Genomic DNA, 23,186 nt, shown 5'->3' on the forward strand with positions numbered 1-23,186 from the left:
CAGCAATTGTAGACAGATTTGTGTAAATATACATCATTTTTGGCTGAAACAAAGTCCAAGAAAATTAATTTAAATATAATTGGAGACTTATTTGAAAATTGTTAAATCTGTAATAAAATCTTATTTAAGTATATAGTTAACTATTTTCTCTTGTATTCCCAATTTTTTTTTAAATTATATAAAGGTGTGTTTATACAGTAGTTGCAATGTTGTCATAAAGTATAAAAAAAAAATTACAGAAAATAGACCTCTTCACACTTATTAGTATTATAAGTCATCTTTTTCTGGCTCTAACAGGAATAAACGATCGTCAACACAAATAAAATACAGGGTACCACTTCTCAAATTTAAAATATCTGACAAATTATTCATACTTCAACTAAAAATAGTGAAAATAACCACACACCCTACATAAATGCACTGTTATTACCCCAGATTAGAATACTTTTTTCAACAATACTAAAAAAATCAGTTTTAATTAGAAATACAAAGTAAACCAAACCAAAATATTTAATTTAATTAATCATTTAAAACAATTTTATAACTCCAGAGGAACTGTCATTACCTTAACATTATGTTCATGAAAACCTGCTCATCTACTGGTTTCTGCAAGTAGAAAGTCTTAAGAAAATCTCAACAGCTTCTTCAGAAACACAGATTTGTTTACTTTTTAAATACGTAAGTAACGTAAATTATTTGGGAGGCTGGAGGGGGGGAGCTCCAGTTCTGAAAAAGCTGAAAATCAGCCAACATAAAATGCATCTAAAGTCATTCCTAACTCAACAGATAGACTCATGAACTTTGGTATTGCTCAGCATTTTGGTAAGCTTGAAAAAAAAAAACCGAAAAAAACCACAGAAAGTATCAGTTTTTCAAAGTTCTAAAGAAACTACTACTACTAGTACTACAACCACCTTAGAGCTGGTAACAGAGAGATTCTTGATTTAGAGCTCGGCTGTAACTCACTACGACAATTCAGAGAGGAAAAGGCTTGGATAATTTTTTTTGGGAGGGAATAAATTAAACATAAAAACACACCAGCAAACATGTCTACACTGTTCTCCTGTTTATATAGCGGAGTGTATGTGTGTAACAGGCATTTTTTTTCTAAAATACCCCAATCAATTAACTTCCATTCAACTACTGACTGAGAGAACAAGGAATTAAACATTTTTTCAAAGACAGGAATGGCATCTTTGAGGGAATAATAGAGTTGTGAACCTAATATGAGAAGTTGTGAGGAAAAAAAAAAAAAAAGTCGTAAATGTAAAGATTGAAAAGTATTCATAGAAGAAAATATAATAGCATATGATAAAGTAGCATTTATAAAGATACCACTGTCTAGCTGGAGCTCTGCAAGTAGAGGAATTATCCTAGATGGAACAGAAGTGTCTTTCAAGGAAGAAACTTCTGTATAAGAACAGTTCCACAAAAATTTACATGTAAGACAAGCCCAGTAAACTCAAGTCTTGCATTATGTACCATAGTACGCAGCACGGTAGAGTAGAAGAGACAATTGGAATTTAGGGCTTTGCGGGTCCTTTATTGACCCTTGTGTTAACCTGTTGTGTGACTCTCGCCACATGATTACTTCTTTCCTCTATTTCTCTTTTTACACTTTATTAATTCACCTATTTAGCATGTAAAACCATCAGGGCAGAGACACGCTTCTTAGTGATTTAGCACAATGAAAATACAATTTTTAAGGCAAATGTAATTGCCAAGTGAACAATATATCAGAAGAGGGAACCAAAACCTCAGTAACAAATGCCATTAAAACCTCAAATTGATAGATGTCTTAAATAAACAATGTCACATCCACGAGGCATATGAAAAACTACCTTTGTGTAAAAAAAAAAAAAAAAAAAAAAAAAAGCACATAATATACCGAAGGACTCAGTTTTTCAGAACAACCTGGGAGACAAGACTATAAATAAGAAGGCTGGATGTATTTCATCGTCAGAAGCGCCTGCACAACCATGAAAACAAATGCAGAGCGCTTGCAGGCTTGGTTTATGTACGCGTCCGTGTCCCCCAAAATGCTAACAAGGCTATTTAATTTCTGTTTAGTGATAAATCAAATGTTTCTACCCATCATCACTACACTGTGTTTCACAGACGTACCACACAGCTACAATATGAAGAAGCACGAAGAGTGTTACAGTGCAATGCCCCAGGGAGGAGGAGGGTCCCCCCCTTCCTTTCCCTTTTCCAGCTCCCCAAAACGCACTCCTGCTCGCTGCAGCTTTCCATGGGTCCATCTGATGCGTTACAACAACAGAGAAATAAGAGAGTATCTTTCCTTCTGGGACAGTGGGATGACTGAATTAGTAGTAGTTTGATGAGTATCACACATAGGTAGAAGTTCACAACCAAGAGCAGACAGGGTTGCTACAGCCCCCAGCAGTCCTTTCCTGACCTGTTTCTCTAAATGTAAATGGAGATATTGTTTCCCTGAAGTATGGGTGGTGTTCACTTATCACATACTTCAGTCATATAAACACCTCAGAGGTGCCAAATAAACACACTCAAAATAGAACCAAATGTGGTCTCCTTGGAAAATTTCACTTAGTGTTATTTTTGAGCTACTTTATGTAACCTGAAAAAAATTAATATATTTTTAACAGTTCAGATTTTCATACTTATTTTAACCATTAAATAAGAAACCTGTAATAAACTGAATAATAATGGAATAATTGCATTGCTACAGAAAAAAAAATATTTCTCTATAGAATTGTCAATCAGGTTTTTTTTAAAGTGTGTTTCCTTTGTGTGTTTCTACTATGTCTAACAAATTTGTTCACATTGAGGGTTCGCTACAAAAACTCCTTTGCAAACAAACTGGTTACCGTCCTACGACAAACAGGTAAAATGCATTTGACAGGAAAACACACAAAGCACCTGGTGTGTCGTCACACTGCTTCTTCTGACATCGAAAGAAGTGGTAGCAATGTGGTACGATTAAAGTTACAAACAGTAGTTTTGATTTCTATATCTTTTTACAGTACTAATAAACCACACTAGTATTTAAGGGGAAAAAAAAATAAAATTAAATAAATAAATTAAAAAAAAAAAAAATCAAGAAACCCACTAGGTGGTGCTCCTATACAGCAAATACAGCTGAGCAGCACCATTCTCACTGCTGAAGATGAATGAAGGCAACACGCCCCTAACCGCTTGTAAGGATGGGTGCTTCCCTCTACAGAGGTCACATTCTTCCTATGCACTTGATAACAAAATCCTTGCATTTCCTGTGCTGCCCCTCACACTCTGGAGCTGAAATTTCCACAATAATATATATACATTCCCATACATACACAAGCACAGATAAATATTAACCATAATGTGTCATAAAGCCACCTACTAAGATTATAAGTTGAATGAACTTCTGAAACATGTGGATTAAAACAGCTTAGAACCATAGAATCACAGAATGGTTTGAGTTGGAAGGTACCTTCAAAGGCCATCCAGTCCAACCCCCCTGCAAGGAGCAGGGACATCTCCAACCAGATCAGGTTGCTCAGAGCCTCATTCAACCTGGCCTTGAATGTTTCCAGGGATGGGGCATCCACCACCTCTCTGGGCAACCTGGGACAGTGTTCCACCACCCTCATTATAAAAAATTGCTTCCTTACATCTATTCTGAATCTTCCCTCAATCTAAACTTAGTTTGAGTTTCTTGCTGCTAAACTACTCCCTTTCTATATGGAAAACTATGGGGATAAAAAAAAAAAAAAACACAAAATTAACACACAGAAGGAGTTGCAGTTGGCAAGAAAGTGCAGCAACAGCTTGGAAGAAAAAGCTTGTTCAGACCCTTAGCACCATCAGGACCCTGAAAATCTGCTCTGCTCACTCTCCTCTCTTAAAAGGTCAGTTCAGCATTCTCAAACTTTTTTTTTTTTTTTTCCCAAACAGGTAAAGTTTTCAGGTGTAGTGTGAAATACAACATTGCACTGCTCTTCACTGTTTTCTTAACACACAAAGGATGCCCATCTGCGATTTTTCCCCACTAAGGAGAGATCCAAGGAGTGCACAGAGCGCCAAAGGATCTCACTATACTGAGTAGGAGCTTCTGCAGCATCAGGATGCAGCCTTACTGCCTTCACATGTGAAATGATCCACTGTATTTTATTCAAAGTCATATATGAGGTTACCTGAATTTGCAACGCACTTAACAGAGGCGTTCCTGTTGAAATTCAGTATATAACTGCTACTTCACAGAAACAGCCATTTGGCTGCGCTGCCCTAGACACTACAGCTCAACAAGTCTGGTTTCAAATTGCTACGTGGGACGTGCAGTAGTAATTTTGCAGTTGTTTCTTACAATTTCAATACTGAAACAAACACATTTGTATTCTCATTTTGAAGCTCACATTTTGTCCCTTTACCTCCAGCATCACAAATCACTTCTCCGAGGAACACATTTAGAAGTAAAGTGAGATTCCATAAATATTCTGCAAAATCCATTCTCAGACTGAACATCTACTACAGTTATTTGTCCAAAAAGCAACAACATTTTCAAGGTAGTCTTTTAATGATACAGCATCTCTTCTGTCTGGTACTTTTATTTTGCATTTTGACTACTGTTAATTTTATTACAAAAAGTAAAGTATATTTTGTTATTGTTAGACCCAAGTATTTTGTCTTTTCAGTTTCTATGTGACTTTTTTTTTTCTTTACACACTTATCAGACGTTTCACTCCACTTGAAGAGTACTGCATTCACTAGCCCTGCAAAATATTCCCAAGGAATTATTAATAAATCTTAAAGAAATGTTATGATGGTCTATTTATTAAGCATGAACTTCATTTTACAGCCTGGAGGACAGTAACCAGTGTCACCAGACACTTGCTTTCTCATCACATGTAGTCACCTCCCAAATGTAGACTTGTACTCTTCAAAAACTTATTAAAGACTGAGTTACTCTGCCTGGAGTTTTTCTGTTCAAATCCTCATAGCAAAAAAAAAAAAATTGTACATTTTCAGTACTGTGGGACCTATCTCAAATATAGAAACACCTCCTCTATCAAAAATCATTTTAACCATCTCTTTCAATTCTCAAACAGATCAATTTATTTATAAACCAAACGGTTTTCATATTCATTCATCACTCAATGTGATTTTGAAATCGGAGAGTAAAGAGGAGACACACAGGCAATTCAACATAACATGGATCGATGTTGTTGGTAAGCAAATTTAAAGACAAATTTATGTATGCACACACACAGAAACAATAAATCATTGCAGTACTAAAATAACATCAAGTATAGGATGTATCTGTTTGGATTAACATGTATTAAAAAGAAATTACTTTTATCACAAATACATTTTCAGAGATACAATATAATTTTACTCCATTGACAGATGCAGAACTTGCCAATTTATTACAAGCACACAACAAAACTCACACAACACAAAACTCAAGGAGAAGGTCAGCTAAGCAGACTCACCAGTTCTGATATTTTCTTTCTGGAGCAATACAAAAGATGAAATATATTTGCTTTTAGCATCAATGGAAAGCAGGTTTTTTGGTCCTTTTTTTTTTTCCTTTAGATTTCTCTTCTCTTCCCTTTCTAAGTCACAGGCTCTATTAATTTATTTTATCCTTGACTCATAATCTACCATAGACAATCCACGTCTTGCTCCAAACATAGAAATACTCCTTTTTATAGGTCTATACTGGATGCATAGTAAATATTTTCATATTTAAAAATTGTTCCAAATAATGTAAACAGTACATGACTACTTATTTTTTTCATGTCAAAATATAAAACAAAATGTTTAAAATTGTTTAAAATGTTAAGAATATTAGAGTGCCCTGTTTGAAACCCCTAGAATTTGAATTTCCGCAGTGGTTAGCACTTCTAAATTTCTGTCAGCACATCCCACTGACACAGCTATGTTTCTAGAAACTAAAAAATCACAGTCTCAGTCCAATATTCTGAATGGATTAGCTAATCATGCTAATCACCCCCATGGGTGGGTCCTGTCTCTGGTAAACACTATGACAGCTATGGGGAGAGCATGGAGGGTACCGGATGAATCAATTCTGTAACACTCAACATGGGACAACATAGCAGTTTCTTGATAACCCAAAAAGCTGAGACCTATGCAGACTTACCAGACCAAAACTCCATTTCCTCAGCACAAACAGAATATTTTCAGAATTCACAATGAGTTCTTAAGAAAGCTCTCTATGTAACTTGCATAAATTTGGGCAAGTTTCATGAGAAGAGTAAAAGGTGCATCCTTAGTTGCTGCAAGAACCTAGAAATATACCAAATTTTACTAATAAATTACTTTACTAATAAATCCAGGAATATATGGATTTTAATGTTCTAAAATTAAAGCAGAAACACTTAAAAGACAAAAAAAAAAAGAGAGATTAAACACATACTTCTGTAATCAATCAACTTCAAACAGTACTCTAAAGTAGAAAATATGATAAGAAACAGATTTGTGAATTTTCTTCATAAATTTGTGAACTCTCTTCATAAATTATCTCTGAAAAGCAATAGATAATAATTCTTTCCAAAACTTTGCTGCTAATAACTCACAGGTGACTTTATACCACAAGTCATCATCGTGTAGAGTATGACAATTAACATGACTCCTACTTAAACACAATAGCTGAAGTGCTTAAAATAGGTAGAATAATTATTTCTATTACATGTGATGATATTTTGATTGATAAAGTATTCAGATTATTTACACTGCAGTTATTTGAAGTGTTAAGGCACAGAATGCTGATTCTGAAAATTAAAAATAATGACACCTGAGAAGTGTTAAATATTATGGAAAAACCTGTAAACTTATTTTTAATACTGAAGAATTATCTTGTCATATAATACAAGGCTTACTATGCACTTTGTACCAAATACAAATTGATCTCAGTCAGTATGACTGATACTGTAAAATAAATATACTGTAAAATTATTTTCACTAGAAAATATAAATTTCCTTTCCCTTGCTGAAGTAATACATTGCCAGCATAAAAACCAAACTTCTTTCTCCACCATCTTTTTACCCATGACAGTTTCACTAGTTTGGTAATTTTTCTTGCACGTAAAACATAAGGGTAAATTCACAATCATCTCAGCATTGCAGCTCTAAATTTCAGCTTTCCGTGTAGTTTAGGGAATGTCTGTTACAAAATTAGGTGTGAATAAATCTCATTCCATGCCTAAGCAGTGAGGCAAAACAGGAAATATAGTTACAAGGTAGATAAAATTAGAGTTTCAATCTCTGTATCCTCAATAAGTCAGAGAAGAAAATCTTTCATTTCATTTTTTAAAATTAGAGAAATTTCTCAAAAAAAAAGACAGGCTGTTTTCCCCCACGTAATTGTGAAGAGAACATGATACTATGGCTATACATCTCACACACGCGCATTCATGACGCCTGCAACATGACGTAAAGTGGAAAAGATTTTACCTGAGGAGTAAAATGATGAACAAATATTCTCAGAAAGAGGCAGGGGACAGTATCAGATGTCTCGTGTAGCCTTCACTAAATTTACTTTCACTAAGCACAACAGCTCTCTTTGCATTGAACGGCAGCCTTTTCCAGAGAGCAGCAGTATCATCAGTTTGTCACATGTTTTCTCGTACTGTTTTTCAAACCTCTGTTGTCCATAACATGCAAAGTGCCACACAAAAGTCAGAGTACAATCAGACCAAATGAGATACTATTCTCAGAATCTTACCAGTAAGAGACCTGTGAGCTGAGAAGGCCCTGAAAACCATGCAGAATTCCTTATATCTTGACCCACAATAATTTTACAGGAAAAACTATAGATCTAGAAACACAGGCATTAAAGATCAGTATAGCTGATGCAGGCAGTATAATTTATTTTGTTTGAAAAGTGTGATGGAACTGGAGTCAACCTCTGGGTCCCACAGTAGTTCGGAATGGCTTTACCAGTGTTTCAGCTCCGTGTTTGTCTCTTCCTACATCAATCCACATTTTTTCTGCTGTCGTGTTTCCAATTCTAGCCCCATTTTCCTTTTGCGGTTATTTGTATACTCATTTTCCACCTTTTTTCAGTATCTTACTCATTGACCTTTCACCGATCCTATAACATCTGCCCTTTCTTCTACTGCCTCCAAAGTAGACCCAAGGACAGAGAGCCATAGATGCAGAGAAGCAGCCCAGTCCATCACGACATGAGATGAATCACCTATACTACACCTCCACTTTCAGCCCTAAATACAGAATGATCAAGTAGCTCCTGACAGATGCTTGCATTGCAACATTATGTATCAAAGTGAAAAGGGCACCATTTTCTAATTATAATTTTAACAAACCCTTACCTAAAAGTCAGAATGAAAGAGAAAAAATATATTTTCAGATATTGTCTGACATGTTTGGTTTTGTTTTTTTTTTCACTTTCTGAAGAACAGTCCTCAACTGTAAGTTAGGGAAAAATCATAAGATAAGACTGGTAATGAAATTAACAGTGAAACAATTAAGGAAGTTGCTTAAGCAAAACTGTAGCTATTTCTGAAATAGAGGCTGCAGCACTCTACCTGCAGGTTAAGTGAATAGCATCAAGTGTATTTGAAAGATGCTTTTTCCATATCTTTGATCAATATAATTCATTACGGAAGTTCAATGTTAATGTTTCTAGGTGCTTAGCTCCATCACCATGTTTATTTTCTCGTCCTGACTTCCCTTCTAACATGATTTCACCATTCAAAAAAATCACAGATCTTGGTCACAGAACTACAAAGCCAAATTAATCAGACTTTGTATTGTTTGGAATGACATAGCTCAATTTTTCAAGGACCCAAGGGCAGAAGATTACTTCTTTCTATCACAGCCACTGCAAATGAGCACAAATAACTCCTTATAATTCACGTCCATTAGCAGCAAACACTTATTCCTCATTAAGAATAACACAAATCAATGTCTGCATTTGCCTCTGCAGTTTGAGGAGATGGATCTGAATGAAAAAGGAAACTTAGTATTGTTCAAGACCCACCTAGTTAAAAGCACTGTAGATTTCATGGAGAAGCACTTCATTTTCCATACACTTCCGATACTTACATCAAATTCATTTAACGCAGCAGCCAGCTCTCCTATGCCAGTGTGCCCCTTGTTCTCATCAGTGGGTGAAGTGGCCTGGGCAGCATTGGAGATACCAGCAATTGCTTCTTGCACTTGCTTGAAGACATAGTCTCTGTTGGCCCTAGTTGCTGCAACGTCAGGGTGACGGAGAAATGCTTGGGATGCAGTGTACAACATAGTGGCGTTCTTCTTCAGGGCACCTCGAGCTGCAGCCATTTCATCCCTGCAGTGAGGATCTTTCAGTTCCTGTACAAAAATATGCAATTTTTATAGCCGTAAATGAAAGTTTTCATGTTAGACTGTGTCACCTATATGGCTTAAATATCTATGCATAAATACCATGCAGTGATTTTGGAGAGATGGAATCAAAGACAGAATCTACCACAAATCACAGAAAAAAAAAAATCCCCCTCCTGCATAGCTACAGCCGTTACATTTTGCTCACAGTATCTTCTTATCAAAGAGTCTATATGCTTCCTTTATTCAAAGACCCATAGAAAATTTATATAAAACATTTAAAATTACTCTTCCCAATTGACTGGATTCACTCTGCTGATTCCATAAAGGCAATGCAAATGCAACAATCCTGCTGCAGCAAATGTCGTATTTTTGTAAGTACTCTACCTATGTCCTTTATAAAATAATCACAAGCTGGACCTTTAAAAAAAAAAATCAAACTAAAAATATTACATTGATGAATATGCTTTTAAGTTCTTAAAGACCTAATAAATATGCCTCTCGTTATTTTTAGCCTCTCCTTCCTACTTTGTTTTATTCCTCATCTCATTTACTGTTCTCTTTAATGACATTTATTTTCTTTTGTTTCCCCTGACAACAAGCATCATACACTGTGCAATATGTTACCAGAATAAGATGACACTGTATCATTGCTATTTAATCCATTAATTTATTTATTTACTGGATATATCACTCTGTCCATAAAAGCCTTTCAAATACTGGTAAGATAATCCTAACAGTACTCATAACAAGTAACAAAACATTATTGCTTCTGTTTTAAAACGATGAACAAATAAGCCTGGAGAGATGAATAGTTTACTCATGTTCACACATAGAACCTATGGCAAAAATTAAAAAAAGAACCCAAGTATTCTGGATTTATAGGTTCAACCCATTAACTAACTTCAACCACATATGACTGACAGATAACAGTTTTCCAAGTGAAATAAATTCCTCAAAACTTTATCAGGTTGTAAAGCAGAAGAGATGAAAGGAAAATGTACAAACATCTAAGTAGTGAGTTCTAATGCTGCCAAGATTTTCCAGTTATATGGGAAACCTTACTGGCATTATAGAAATGCACCTCTTCTGGTTTTGTTTAGTGAGGGGAGCTATGGTGGCAGCTTCTGTGAGAAGCTGATAGAAGTTTCCCCTTTGTCTGGTGGACTCAGATGGGTCTAAGGCAGACCTGTGACCGGCCAGGGCGAGCCAATTTTTGACAGGGATAACACCTCTGTGATAAAAAGGGGGAAATTAAAAATAAAAAAAAAAAAAAGAAAGGAAAAGAAGCTACAGCAGGGGCGGAGAGGGGGAGGCGGAGGCCTTGTGGGCCTTGCAGGCCTCACCCTCTGGCCCCCTGCCGGGTGGCCGACTGGGCCCAACTCGGCCCGGCCTGGCTGCAAGAAGTGGAGAGGAGATGAGATGTGAATAAGATGTAAAAAGGATCCTGAGAGGCGTCTGCCAGCCTGTTGTCAAGAATTTTTCTTCTGAGAGGACTGGCTGCAGACGCCAAGGTCAGTTCAGAAGGAGGGGGAGGAGTAATGCAGCTCCTGGCCAAGATTCCCCTGCAGCCCCATGGTGATGACCATGGTGGAGCAGGTTGTCCCCCTGCAGCCCATGGAGGAGCAGAGATCCACCTGCAGCCCGTGGAGGACCCCATGCCGGGGCAGGCAGATGCCTGAAGGCGGCTGTGGCTGATGGAGGGCCCGCTGGGGCAGCTGTTCTGGAGGGACTGCCCGTGGGTGCGACTCCACGCTGGAGCAGGGGAGGAATGGGAGCGGTTCTTCCACCGAGGAGGAAGGAGCAGCAGAAAATGTGTGAAGAACTGACCGTAACCTCCATTCCCTATTCCTCCCCTGTGTTGCTCGGAAGCAGGGGAATGAGGTAAAATAGTTTGGACTGAAGTTAAGCCCCAGAACTGGGGAGGGGATGGCAGAAGTTGGTTTGGTTCTCTCTCAGTATCTTACTTGGTTTTGTTAATAATAAACTGAAATAGTTTCAAGTCGAGTCTGTTTTGCCCGTAATGGTAACTTTGAGAATCTCTCCCTTTCCTTATCTCAAACCTCAAGTTTTTTTGTTATATTATCTCTCCCCCATTCCCTTGGAGGGCGGGGGGGGGTGAGTGAAAAAAATCTGTAGCTTGGTCCTGATCAGGGCTAAATTATAACAGCACATCAAGATAAAAATTTTACAAGGTTTATAACTAAGATTTTCTGTTATGTTTTCATACTTCCAGTAAGAACTTAAGAGACATATACCTTCATTAGCTTTCACATTTTTATCTTTTTCCCTTATTTGTAGCCGCATTTCCACAAGTGAAGTGTCTGAGCATACAGAATAGCACTGTTCATATAGTGACTAGATTTTACTTTTTTTTTTTTTAATTTTCAGTATAACTCTGAAAATGTTGGATTTCACTAAAAGATACAATAGTGATATAGAAGTTAATTGTCATTACTGTAATGCAGAAAATAAAGTACATGGAGGCATGAATATGGAAAATCTGGTGTGCTGTGCTATACAAAGACTACATCCCCGTAAATGATTGGTGATATTCAAACAGAACTGAATTTGGAGAGGACTTCTGCAACTCCACAGTGACAGCATCATGTGGACTCATAAAAGAACACTATTCTGGAGAAAGTTATCTTTACTGCAAAGTTGTATAATTGTAGTCATTAAATAAATGTTATCGTGACTTTCTGGTCTTTTTTCCATCTGCATTAGTAAGGAATGAATTGAGTACTTGCTTTTTTTAAGTATCTGAAAATTAATAACGGAAGTTTTAAACTCAATGTAGATTTCTCTTTTTCCTGAATTTTAATTATACTAGACTATCAAAGCGCTCGTGCTCTACCAGCTGTCAGAGTGACCTCAAATCGGCACAGGTTAGAATTAAATGGGAATAATCATCAAATGAAAACTATCCTTAACTTTCTGAATCACTTGCCTTTTCACCCTTCATTCTGTTACTAATTGAAGCCACTGGGAAAATATTATTAAAGAAATGGCATTTTTAAAAACTTCATCATATTAAAAAAAAAAAATCCATGTGATTGAATTATACGCCAAGATATAGCAATTACTTATTTTACATTTTAAACCAGACATAAAACGCAAGATCTTCAGAACCAAGACTTTCTCAACCACTGCTTTAAAAGGTACTCACCTGTTGTCGTCGAGCAGCTACATAGTTCAGTTTTACCATCTCTTTTCCAAATTCTTTAAAGCGATTTGCTAAATCTTGCTCATTTGTTGCGTTTTTCACTGCTTCTAGTGCTTCCTCTACCTAGAACATAATACATCGACTGGGTTAGCATTTTAATCCGGGTGCACTCATTGACAAAGTCTATAATTATTCTACCCAATACTTTCTATTATATGGACCAAATTTAGCTTTCACATCCATCACTGTACAGTGGCTTTATGATTGTCCCACTAACTTTAATTAGGTTTCTTAATAAAGAAGCTGTCTGATTGTCATTCTGCCTTACTTTCCATTTACCGTACTTTGGTATCATGTGAAACGAATGTAACAGGCATAACTATATTAATTTCCCCACTCACATTTATCAGATGAAATGTTTAATATCTGTGGGTTTTAAAACAAAACAGATGAATATGTTCTTAAGGCGTGCTACAGGCTTTATGGGAAAACAAAGAGACGTTAGTAATTGTGGACAAGAAATAACTTTTAAAAAGGAAACTCAAGCTTACCACTGAGATTTCAATTTCCACTGATATATAGAAACACTGTATCTTTGTGAAATAAATGAAACAACAATAGATTCAACCCAGAATATATTTATTATGTATTTTTTTCTCAGCTCTCAGCTTTCCTTTTTCTGTAACTTTAGAACTGAGAAAAAATCTAGCACAGAAAACATACCTGCAGTTACTCAGTCATCCTGTAGCTAACACTCAAAGATATAAAACCCCAGTTATACCAACAGGTTAATCTACAAAATCTGTTGTGAAACTTTACCTTATGTACAGCAAGAAAAAAAAAATGAGTGAAGGGATAAAATGTTCTTTTCATACAATAACTGAAGGAAATTTTCCTGTGGCTAGATAAGAATTCGAAGTTGTAATTCTCGCCCTCACAAGAGAAAAATACAATTCTGAGAAAAAAGATTGAGAACTGAAAAGCTGCAATTCATCCTTCTAAAACCTATTGCTTCAATTCATGAGGACCTGTATAGGCTTTCAACAACAGAGAAATTTTCCCCTCAAAGAGAAACAGCCAATTCTGATGGGGACCTGCTCCTATGGAGGAGGACAGGTTTGCAGCTTACTCTCCCCAACGCTGCTGGGAATCCATAAATTCAGCAGTAGCTGGTGTCTAATGAATTTTAAAAGGCACAATTATGTGCAGAACCTGCCTTTTTATAATTTGTGTTGCTCTGTGTTTTCCTACCAGTGAGAGAGAATATTTTTATTGTGAGCTTTTACCTACTTACTGCAGATTTAAGAATATCCACAAATTACAGGTCAGTAGAGTAGCAAACCCAAACATTTCTATATGGAAAGGCATAATTCAAGCACATAAATCCATAGTTGCTAAGTTGGAAATTTTATAGTAAGCTTGAGAGTCCCAAGCCACACCTCTTCAATTATCTCTTCCTTTACTCTTAAAAAGAACAACTGTTTTAAAAACTGAACTGACTGCCTTAACCATTAACACAAATTATGAAAGTGTCATTGTATTAACTATTTTTTTTCTTGAAGGATTCCTTGCAAAATACAAACATCTTCCTTTCATATCAAGAAGCATTTATATTAAAATACCTGAAACCTTCATCTTTAATATGTTTGCAATGCCAAGCACAGGCATGACAAACAGGTACACATTTTGGTAAGTCCTGCCAGCCCCCCATTAAATAAAATTGCTAAAGGATTTGTTACAGAGTCCACTCTGATAATCAGAGTTCAAAAGATGTTGATCATACTGTATAGTGTCAGTCTGGGCTCAAGCCTATGAAATTCCAAAATGAAGGAAGCGGTTATGAGAAGTATTTGAAAGGACATGACCACAAACTCCTTTGTTGTTATAATTTCTTTTACAAATTCACATTGGAGCAAGTCCTCCATACCTCAAAAAAACCACAGCTGCCTTCAACTGTACAGATGTGTTCCTCTGATGAACTGGCATGTAATTCATTACAACAGACTCCTAATTCTCTATGTGCACACATACTTTATTAGTATATGCTACTTTGAGTGTTACTAATTTTAGTAATGCAAAAGAGAATCTGAAAGAAATGACCGAGTGTCCTTCTCCAGAAAGCATCTGCATACATTCACTCTAAAACATTAATTAAAATGCACTATTTCCCATGAAGTCTGAAGCGTAACTCACTCCTGTGACATGCTTTCAGTGAAAATTGATTACAGTACCTTTCAGTATAAATCAGGCTTCATAAATCTGACACGTAGAATGCTTTCAGTTTATTAATTTTATGGTTAACTTACACCAGTCTTTGAATGCTACCTTTGAATGTAAACCACAAACAGTTTTCCCCCCCTCTAAGAATTTACTTTTTATTTATCTAAAACTGATTTGCGTTGTAAAATGGTAAGATATAAATATTTACACTGTCAATCCTCAGAAATAAATTATCCTCTCTAATTTGGAAAAAAACCAAAAACAAAAACAAAACAACAACAAAAAAAAAAAAAAACAAAAACAAAAACCAAATTTAAGGTCCTTAAGTTGAATTTTGATAAACACAGAGATATCTGGCTTCTTGGAAACAGGATTCATAATAACATCTGACAAATGCAGAGATTACAAACCACATTGCCATATGCTGCCCTTGCAAATCCAGGGTGCAAACTGTGTAAGTAAATACACCCACTATCAAAACAGTATTGGACATTTCTGTTTTAAATAACATAGCACACTGCTGTAACAGAAGGAAGAAAAATCTCTGATCTGAGAACAATGTTTCTCATTGCCGATGAAAGAGCTTGAATCTGAGTTTTAATCATAATTTTTAGAAAAATCTATTGTTTATAATATTGAAGTGTTAGTCTCACTAGCAAAGGATTATTTGAATTACTGTTGCAAGGAGTATTATAGTGGGGAAAAATTAAAAGCATAGTCAAAAGGGACAATGCTTGCACTGCACATAAGCAGAGCCACGTGCTGACAATCACAAGAGCAGCATCCTGCTCGTTAGAGCAGAGCTCACCAGAAGCGGTGGAGAAAAATCTGCCGTTTTCATTATGAAAACCGTTTTCAAGCTATTTAGCTTATCTGCACGGTTTGCAAGCTGAGGGTTCTCATTGTTCTTCCAGAACATAATATCATTGTACAGTTACACTGTTAAAAAGATAAATAAAAAAGAATAAAATACTTTTTGAACAGTTATTAAAAAGCAGTAACTCTCCTCTTCTGCTAAACTCATACATGGACTCGGGCAGGCTTTAAATATTTTGTATATGAGTTGCTGCTAAATTTTATTTTGTTTTGGACGTTTTTCTTTATTTGTGTGTGCAATAAAAGTGAAACGTCCAATAACTAGGAAAAAAAAAAAATTACATTCCCAGTTTCAACTGCAAACTCCTTTAATACACCTGTATGAAAACATGGATGGTGGCAGCCAGAAGTGAATACAAATCCATCCCAAACTATCTGGTAATCTTTAATTCATCATTATTCTATTTTTTTTTCCTCTTTGATGACTGATTAGACACTTGTACTAGTCTTTCACTCCAAATTAAAGATTCAAACTTTTGATACATTCAGAAGTAATGCAGAGGAAAAATAAAAAGTAGAACAACTGTAGTACCTAAACTCTGCCACAAGATAGCAGCACTCCACAAGTACTGAGATTAAAACCCTTGGATGAGAGGTGAGTGCATCTGTTCAGTTCAGAGAGAGCTGCTTAACAGCAGTACCAGGCCAGTCATTGAAGACATCTGAAAATTTTTACTTTAACTCTCCAAAAACTAGTTGCTGCAAAGCTAGAAAATGAATGAGATTAGTGTATAAATGTGTTATCTCCCACTTCATGCACAGTGCTTTTAAAAAAAGTACTGAAATAAAGCAGGAAACGTGAACAGTGACATCTATTACTGATTTGTTCCCTATTTTTCTACACACAAAACTTGCAAAAAAACTCCATAACATTAAAAATGCGTACAATTTTCAGGTGTGACAGAAGCCTCATGACGTCAGCCATATCAGCCAGGATGAGCAAGCGGGTGACGGCAGAAAGCAAGGCACGAGCAGCCCGCACCATGGTGCCCCGTTTCACTGAAGAGCATGGGTCGTCAGCGAACTCCGAAGAGGCAATTCTCATTGTTTCTCCTAGAATTGGAGGGAAAAAAAAAAAAAAAAAAACAAAAAGGTAGTTAAAGATAAGTTTTACACTTGCACATTTTTTCTGAAAGTAAAAACAACTCACTAAATAAATTAATTGCTGTTAGGAATAAAAAATAACGGCTTAGTTAATGAATATTGAATTCCTTAGGAGAAATATTTAAAAAAAAAAAAAAAAAAAACATGTGCAGATACTGCCGTGATACACACTGTCTTTTTTATTTTATTCTCAAACCGTTGTTCTTCTAGAGAAGTCACTTGTAACAACTGAAAAGGAAACCAAACCACTAAGACAGAACGCCAAGCACAATCAGCCCAACATATGAAAACCAGCAGTGTCTGTTACGGAAATACAGAACTCTCCTGCGCTGGTAGAGAGAACAGAGCACCCCAACAGCATCATCCCAGTTGCACCCCTCTACAATTCTGCTTTCCAACTATACCTTTCTCCTTCCTTCCTGCTCCTCAGTCATAGAATCATGAATAGTTTGGATTGGAAGGGACCTTCAAAGGTCATCTAGTCCAACCCTGGATGCAAGAAGCAGGGACATCTCCAACCAGATCAGGTTGCTCAGAGCCCCGGCCAACCTGGCCTTGAATGTTTCAATGGATGGGGCATCCACCACCTCTCTGGGCAACCTGTGCCAGTGTTCTAGAACCCTCAGTGTAAAAATTTTTTTCCTAATATCTAATCCGAATCTACCTCCCTCCATTTTAAAACCATTACCCCTAGTCCTGTCACAACAGGCCCTACTGAAGAGTTTCTCCCGTCTTTCCCTCCCTTTAGGTACTGGAAGGCTGCTATAAAGTCTCCCTGGAGCCTCCTCTTCTCCAGGCTGAACAGCCCCAACTCTCTCAGATGCAACAGTATGAAAAGCCCAGCAAGACTTTAGCTTATTTAAGCTCTAAATTGGATTCAGATGAGATGGAAGTGATTCTGAGCATCCAGCAACAAAAGTTTTGTATGTGAAAATACTGGAATTTTAGGTATATCCAAGGTGAAATCACAGGCAAAGCAAGCTTGGATTTTGGAATCAGATATCTACAAACTGCTTAACTTCCATTTTGGTACAGAAGAGATTTTATGGTTTTTCTGCCAAATTACCAGTCTGTAGCTTCAGACAAATACTAATATTGAACTATGAAAGAAGGAAATAATATTTGGTAATTGGCCACTGGCATCCGGAAAGCAAGCAGGCCAATTATCTTCTCAGGCTTGACTATTCGAGGAGATACAAACAGCAAATATATTCTAAAATCGGCACTGCGGACTGAGGGAAAATACCTGGAGGGTCAAAACAGTTTACACAGTTTGGATTAATTATTTAATTTTAGAAAGCTAAAGTTAGGTGAAATAAATCTTCTCGAAAACAATTAAATAGAAAGTATTAAACTGACAAAATCAAATCATCAAATCAAAAAAGTATTACTATAAAAGTTCACAGTAGGTTATTTAAAACTGATAAAGAACAAGTAATTCACAATTTAAAATCTAATAACCTAGAAAAACAGCCGTTACTGGGGAGGAAGGATTGTCTATCTCCGTGCCAATTAACATATTTCTGTGCTTGTCCAGCAACGGCATCAAACTGCACGTAGGCCAAAGGTAATACTGGAACTACAGCTAGTCAAATTATTTTTCAGAGCAACCTTTTTATCTGGAAAAAGCCAACTGCACTTTCAGTTCTACATTTCTTTCTAAATTCATTTCAAGTTATTCTGTAATCTATATTAAATTACTTTCAGTGAAAATTAGGTCAATGCAAGAAACACAGACATCTTGAGTCATCAGGTCTGCTTCCTTGCAACTGCAGTCATGTCATAATATAATTAATAACCGTCTTGATATGATAATAACTACGCTCACAAATTTATCAAGCTTCAGTCTCAGAGGCAGCTCAGACATTTAACCTCAATTAATCCTACTGCTAGGAGGAAACTCATTCCAAAATGAACTCCAGAATCTGACAGGTTTTTTTCATTAGAGACACTTTAATTCTATATTGACTGTGTTTGTACATAATTTATATCCATTTCTGCTCACGCCCCATTTGTCCTTCAATTTAAGTTAGTATTCTTCCGCGGTGTTTCCTATCGTCCCTTCCTCACTTCATGCATTTTTGCGATGAACCATGACAGATTAAAGGCCGTACTTCAGTCTCCTCTTACTGCACAGAATATCCATTCCTGTAATCATTACAGCAGCCCTATAAAACAATTAGGTTTCTGGACTGGATGTGATAAAAACTGCAGTTTTCTAGGATGTATCATTTGCAGCCATGAGAACTACTTCACCCGATACCTTGCAGGATTCATACTTTTTTTGCTAGACGCACAGCGTCAGTCGTGTTCTCGCTGTGACCCACACGCTAAATTCTTTGGTACCTTGTCTTGAGATAAAAGCATGCAGTTAATTTACATTTTGTAAATGAAGACTCTTAGTTGGGTTAGAAAGTGATTTTTAAAACCTGGAACCTTCGGTGGAGAAAGCCCCTTTTCGCCACATAAGAAGTGCTCAGTATAAAGAAAAAGCAAATGAAAATTAAAAAAAAAAAACAAACAAACAAAAAAACACACTCCCTCAAAAAAAACCCACCACCACAAAACCTAACAGTGAAATTCAGCTTAATTTCTGAATTCTAATGATCACTGATAGTACTACTACCAGGAAATACCTGGAGGGAGGGTGCAAAGAGCATGGAGCTAGGTTCTTCCCAGTGGTGCCCAGTGACTGGACAAGGGGCAACAGGCACCAACTGGAACACAGGAGGGTCCCTCTGCACATCAGGAAACACTTTTTTGCCTGTGACTGCGACCAAGCACTGGCACAGGCTGCCCAGGGATGTTGTGGGGTCTCCATCCTCGGAGATGTTCAAAATCTGCCTGCACATGGTCATGGGTAGCTGGCTGTGGGGGTGGCCCTGCCTGAGCACAGGGGTTGGACCAAATGACCTCCAGAGGTTCCTTCTAAACTCAGCCATTCCATGAATCTGACAAGAGCCACACAATAACCACTTTCCTGTACTTGAGTAATGCCTAGATGATGCGTCCAAAGTTATTATTTAGGTTCTGGGATCTCATGAGCTTGAGAAGGTTCAAACCTACAGTTACCATCTCGCAACAGCACTATCAAACCACTTAGCTTGCTCTGATAGAACTTAACTGGGGACCCTTCTCTATTTATCCTTCCCTGAGGGGTAATGCCAGATTAGGTTTAGTCATACTCAGTCACTTTCTTCTAACAAAGCTACAGCATCTAGAAATTGAGTCTTTTAGACCCAATTCTCAAAAAAAAACAACAACAAAAAACAACCCAAACATTTTCCCTCAGATTTTCCAAATAAGATGTCATTTCAGTAACAGATCACTAATATTTACAAAACTAATAACTAGGCTAAATAACTGGCCTTTACAGGCAAGACTTCTTTTTGGGAACCCCAGGCCCCTGAGAGTAGTGGAAATGAAGGAAGGCAGGCTTATCCTTGGTCAGGGATCATTTAAATAGACCAGACATGCCCAAGTCCATGAGCCCTGATGGAGTGCACCCACAGATGCCAAGGGAGCTGCCCCAGTTCACTTTCAATTATCTTTGAAAGATCACAGTGATTGATTGGGATAGCTTCCTGAGGACTGGAAGAAAGCAAACGTCACTCCTTTATTTGAGAAAGGAAAGAAAGTGGATCCAGAGCCAGTCAGCCTTACCTTGACCCCTGTAAAACAGATGAAGCAAATATTCCTGGAAGTAATTTCGAAATTTATGAAGAGGGGAAAAAAAAAAAAAAAAAAAAAAAAAAAAAAGCCCTGTAGAGATAGATGCATTTCATTTATACACCTGAACATTTGCCAATTTTTATACACCATTTGCTATGGAAATCATTGAGTGGACTTATCACTGATAAAGAAGATATGATCAGATCTACATCTTCCAATAAGCAATTCCTATTTTAGTCTGGCATACAGGAAAAGAGTAAAGAGTGATTGCGAGGTGTTGGTTAGTGGCATTTTAATTTTTTGTAGAAGTGCATAACAATGCTGTGTTGAGCTACTAGAACTTTTAAAATTATAAATAAACTTAAAGGTAAGCATCTACCTATTAAGAAAGGAAGCTCTTAATGGTGAGGAAATGACATTTCCATGAGAAAATGACTTTTTTCCAAAGCCTTGAAGTCTTTATTAAGAGACAGAAGATGGTGGGCACAAAGCGGCAATCTAAAGAACAGCTATGATCAGTAGGGGACGCTGACAATACTCCAAGCACCTAGAAATAATTAAGGAAACAATGACAGCTTGATCGTATGTACCATTCCTGAGCAGTTCTCAAATGGAAAAAATTACTAAAGCTATTGGTCTAATTAATTCATCTCTTTTAGATTTTTTCTTTTTGTTCTACATGTCCAAGATTAAAAAAAAAAAGACATGACAACTGATCCATGATCTAATTAGAAGTGTTTTAGAGCAGTCACTTTGTAATTGAAGCAAAAGTATTGTTATGAAGCTACTCTAAAATAAAATAATTTATAGACCCAAACTGAGTTGCAGGTTCCATATAGAGCAGTGCTGACGACACTAAATGATAATGATAAATATGAATAACCCATAAGTGCTAGTAGGGTATATTTAAATTATGTAAGCAGGTTTTTAATCCTTTCCTCACGGATGCTGCCTCTTTTTGGAAACAAATAAAACCAAACCCTTCAGGATGCAAAGATCTGCAATTTTATCCTCTTTGGACTTGTGTAGAAACTCACCAAATAGTGTAGGGCCAATTACTGTCCATTCCAGTATATTGCCAACTGTCAAGTTTCTGATTCAAGAATAACGGACTAAATCCTCTCTTTGCCAGTTGGTTTCTCACTGCCTATAATCCTCCTACTTAACAGACTCATAGAATGGTTAGGGGTGGAAGGGACCTTCAAAGGCCATCCAGTCCAACCCCCCTGCAAGGAGCAGAGACATCTCCAACCAGATCAGGTTGCTCAGAGCCCCGTCCAACCTGGCCTGGAATGTTTCCAGGGATGGGGCATCCACCACCTCTCTGGGCAACCTGGGTCAGTGTTCTATCACCCTCATTGTAAAAAATTTTTTTTTGTAATATCTAATCTGAACCTACCTCCCTCTATTTTAAACCATTACCCCTTGTCCTGTCACAACAGGCCCTACTGAACAGCCTCTCCCCATCTTTCCTGTAGGCCCCCTTGAGGTACTGGAAGACTGCTATCAGGTCTCCCCAGAGCCTCCTCTTCTGCAGGCTGAACAGCCCCAACTCTCTCAGCCTGGCCTCATAGGAGAGGTGCTCCAGCCCTCTGATCATCTTCATGGCCCTCCTCTGGACCTTCTCCAACGGTCCATGTCCTTCTTATGTTGGGGGCTCCAGAACTGGACACACTACTCCGGGTGGGGTCTCACCAGGGCAGAGTAGAGGGGGAGAATCACCTCCCTCAACCTGCTGGCCACACTCCTCTTGATGCAGCCCAGGATGCGGTTGGCCTTCTGGGCCGCAAGGGTGCATTGCCTGCTCACGTTGAGCTTCTCATCCACCAGCACTCCCAAGTCCCTCTCCTCAGGGCCAGTCTCAATCATCAATCATATTGATTATTTACCCCATATCTTAAAATATTATATTTTGGTTTTAGTACTTGAAAATCCATTCTCCATAATAAGAAATAGTTCATTTCAGTAGTAATCTCTATTTGACACTGTACAATCATTTGTTAAAATTAAGGAAGTAATTTGTAGAGTACTTTCATACTGAAAAATGCTATATGCTTAGTAAATATAAATATGCATTAGAAACACTATTCAGAATTCCCAAAGTTTCACACAAATTGCTGTTAAATCTTCATTTCCCCCCTTCACTCATACTTTTCATCTAAATCTTTACTACTATGTCCCCTAAACTCATTTCCCATTTCACTTGCAGTTGGGATTTTGTTCTCTGTCTGTGGAAGAATGACCACTGTTCTCATCGTATTAATAGATTTCAAGGCCAGAATAGGCCATATAGGATCTGGCCCAATCTTTTCCCATTACAGTTCAGCTCCTAGAGCTATGTCTCTCTGGAACTGATTACACAGACAATCTCGTTCACTTAAATTTGACTCACTTTATGTTTGACATTTAGATAACGTGATAGATGATGAATCACCATGTATTTTAAAGCACAATGGATGTTCTTAAACTTTGTATGTATTTTAGATTCAATATTCAATATTCACATTTAGATTCAATAGCACACCATTTATTCACTTCATTTAATTAAACCAACTACTTCTTTCCTAAGGGACAGTAAAATACCAAGAATACAGTACTTTAAGATATTTAGGCACATATCTATGACAATTTAAAATCATTATTTCACAAAAGTTAAATTTTAGAAAGAACTTTTCTAATTAATAGTCAGATGAATATTGCATTTAAAACATCACTGATACACTTAAGTACAATAAAATATTCATTAAATTTCAATTCAAAAGTAAATTATTTTGGATGCGAGAATACATTACCATTTCTAATCCCTCTTTGTCTGCAGCTCTCAGCTGCTCTGCAGTTT

General features: G+C 37.0%; 1 protein-coding gene across 1 annotated transcript in view; it reads right to left on the bottom strand.

The window, feature by feature from the left end:
* The window catches only part of CTNNA2 (catenin alpha 2), a 495,930-nt gene that overhangs the window by 357,334 nt on the left and 115,410 nt on the right, over positions 1-23,186 (bottom strand). The window contains exons 4-6 of the mRNA XM_086747020.1: positions 16,458-16,624; positions 12,479-12,598; positions 9,052-9,318 (exon numbers count right to left, since the gene is read on the bottom strand). Of these exons, the coding sequence (XP_086603146.1) occupies positions 9,052-9,318; positions 12,479-12,598; positions 16,458-16,624 (554 nt within the window). The remainder of the gene's footprint in view (positions 1-9,051; positions 9,319-12,478; positions 12,599-16,457; positions 16,625-23,186) is intronic.

The sequence above is a fragment of the Chlamydotis macqueenii genome, chromosome 4 (genome assembly GCF_036417535.1).
Source record: "Chlamydotis macqueenii isolate bChlMac1 chromosome 4, bChlMac1.mat, whole genome shotgun sequence".
NCBI lineage: Eukaryota > Metazoa > Chordata > Aves > Otidiformes > Otididae > Chlamydotis > Chlamydotis macqueenii.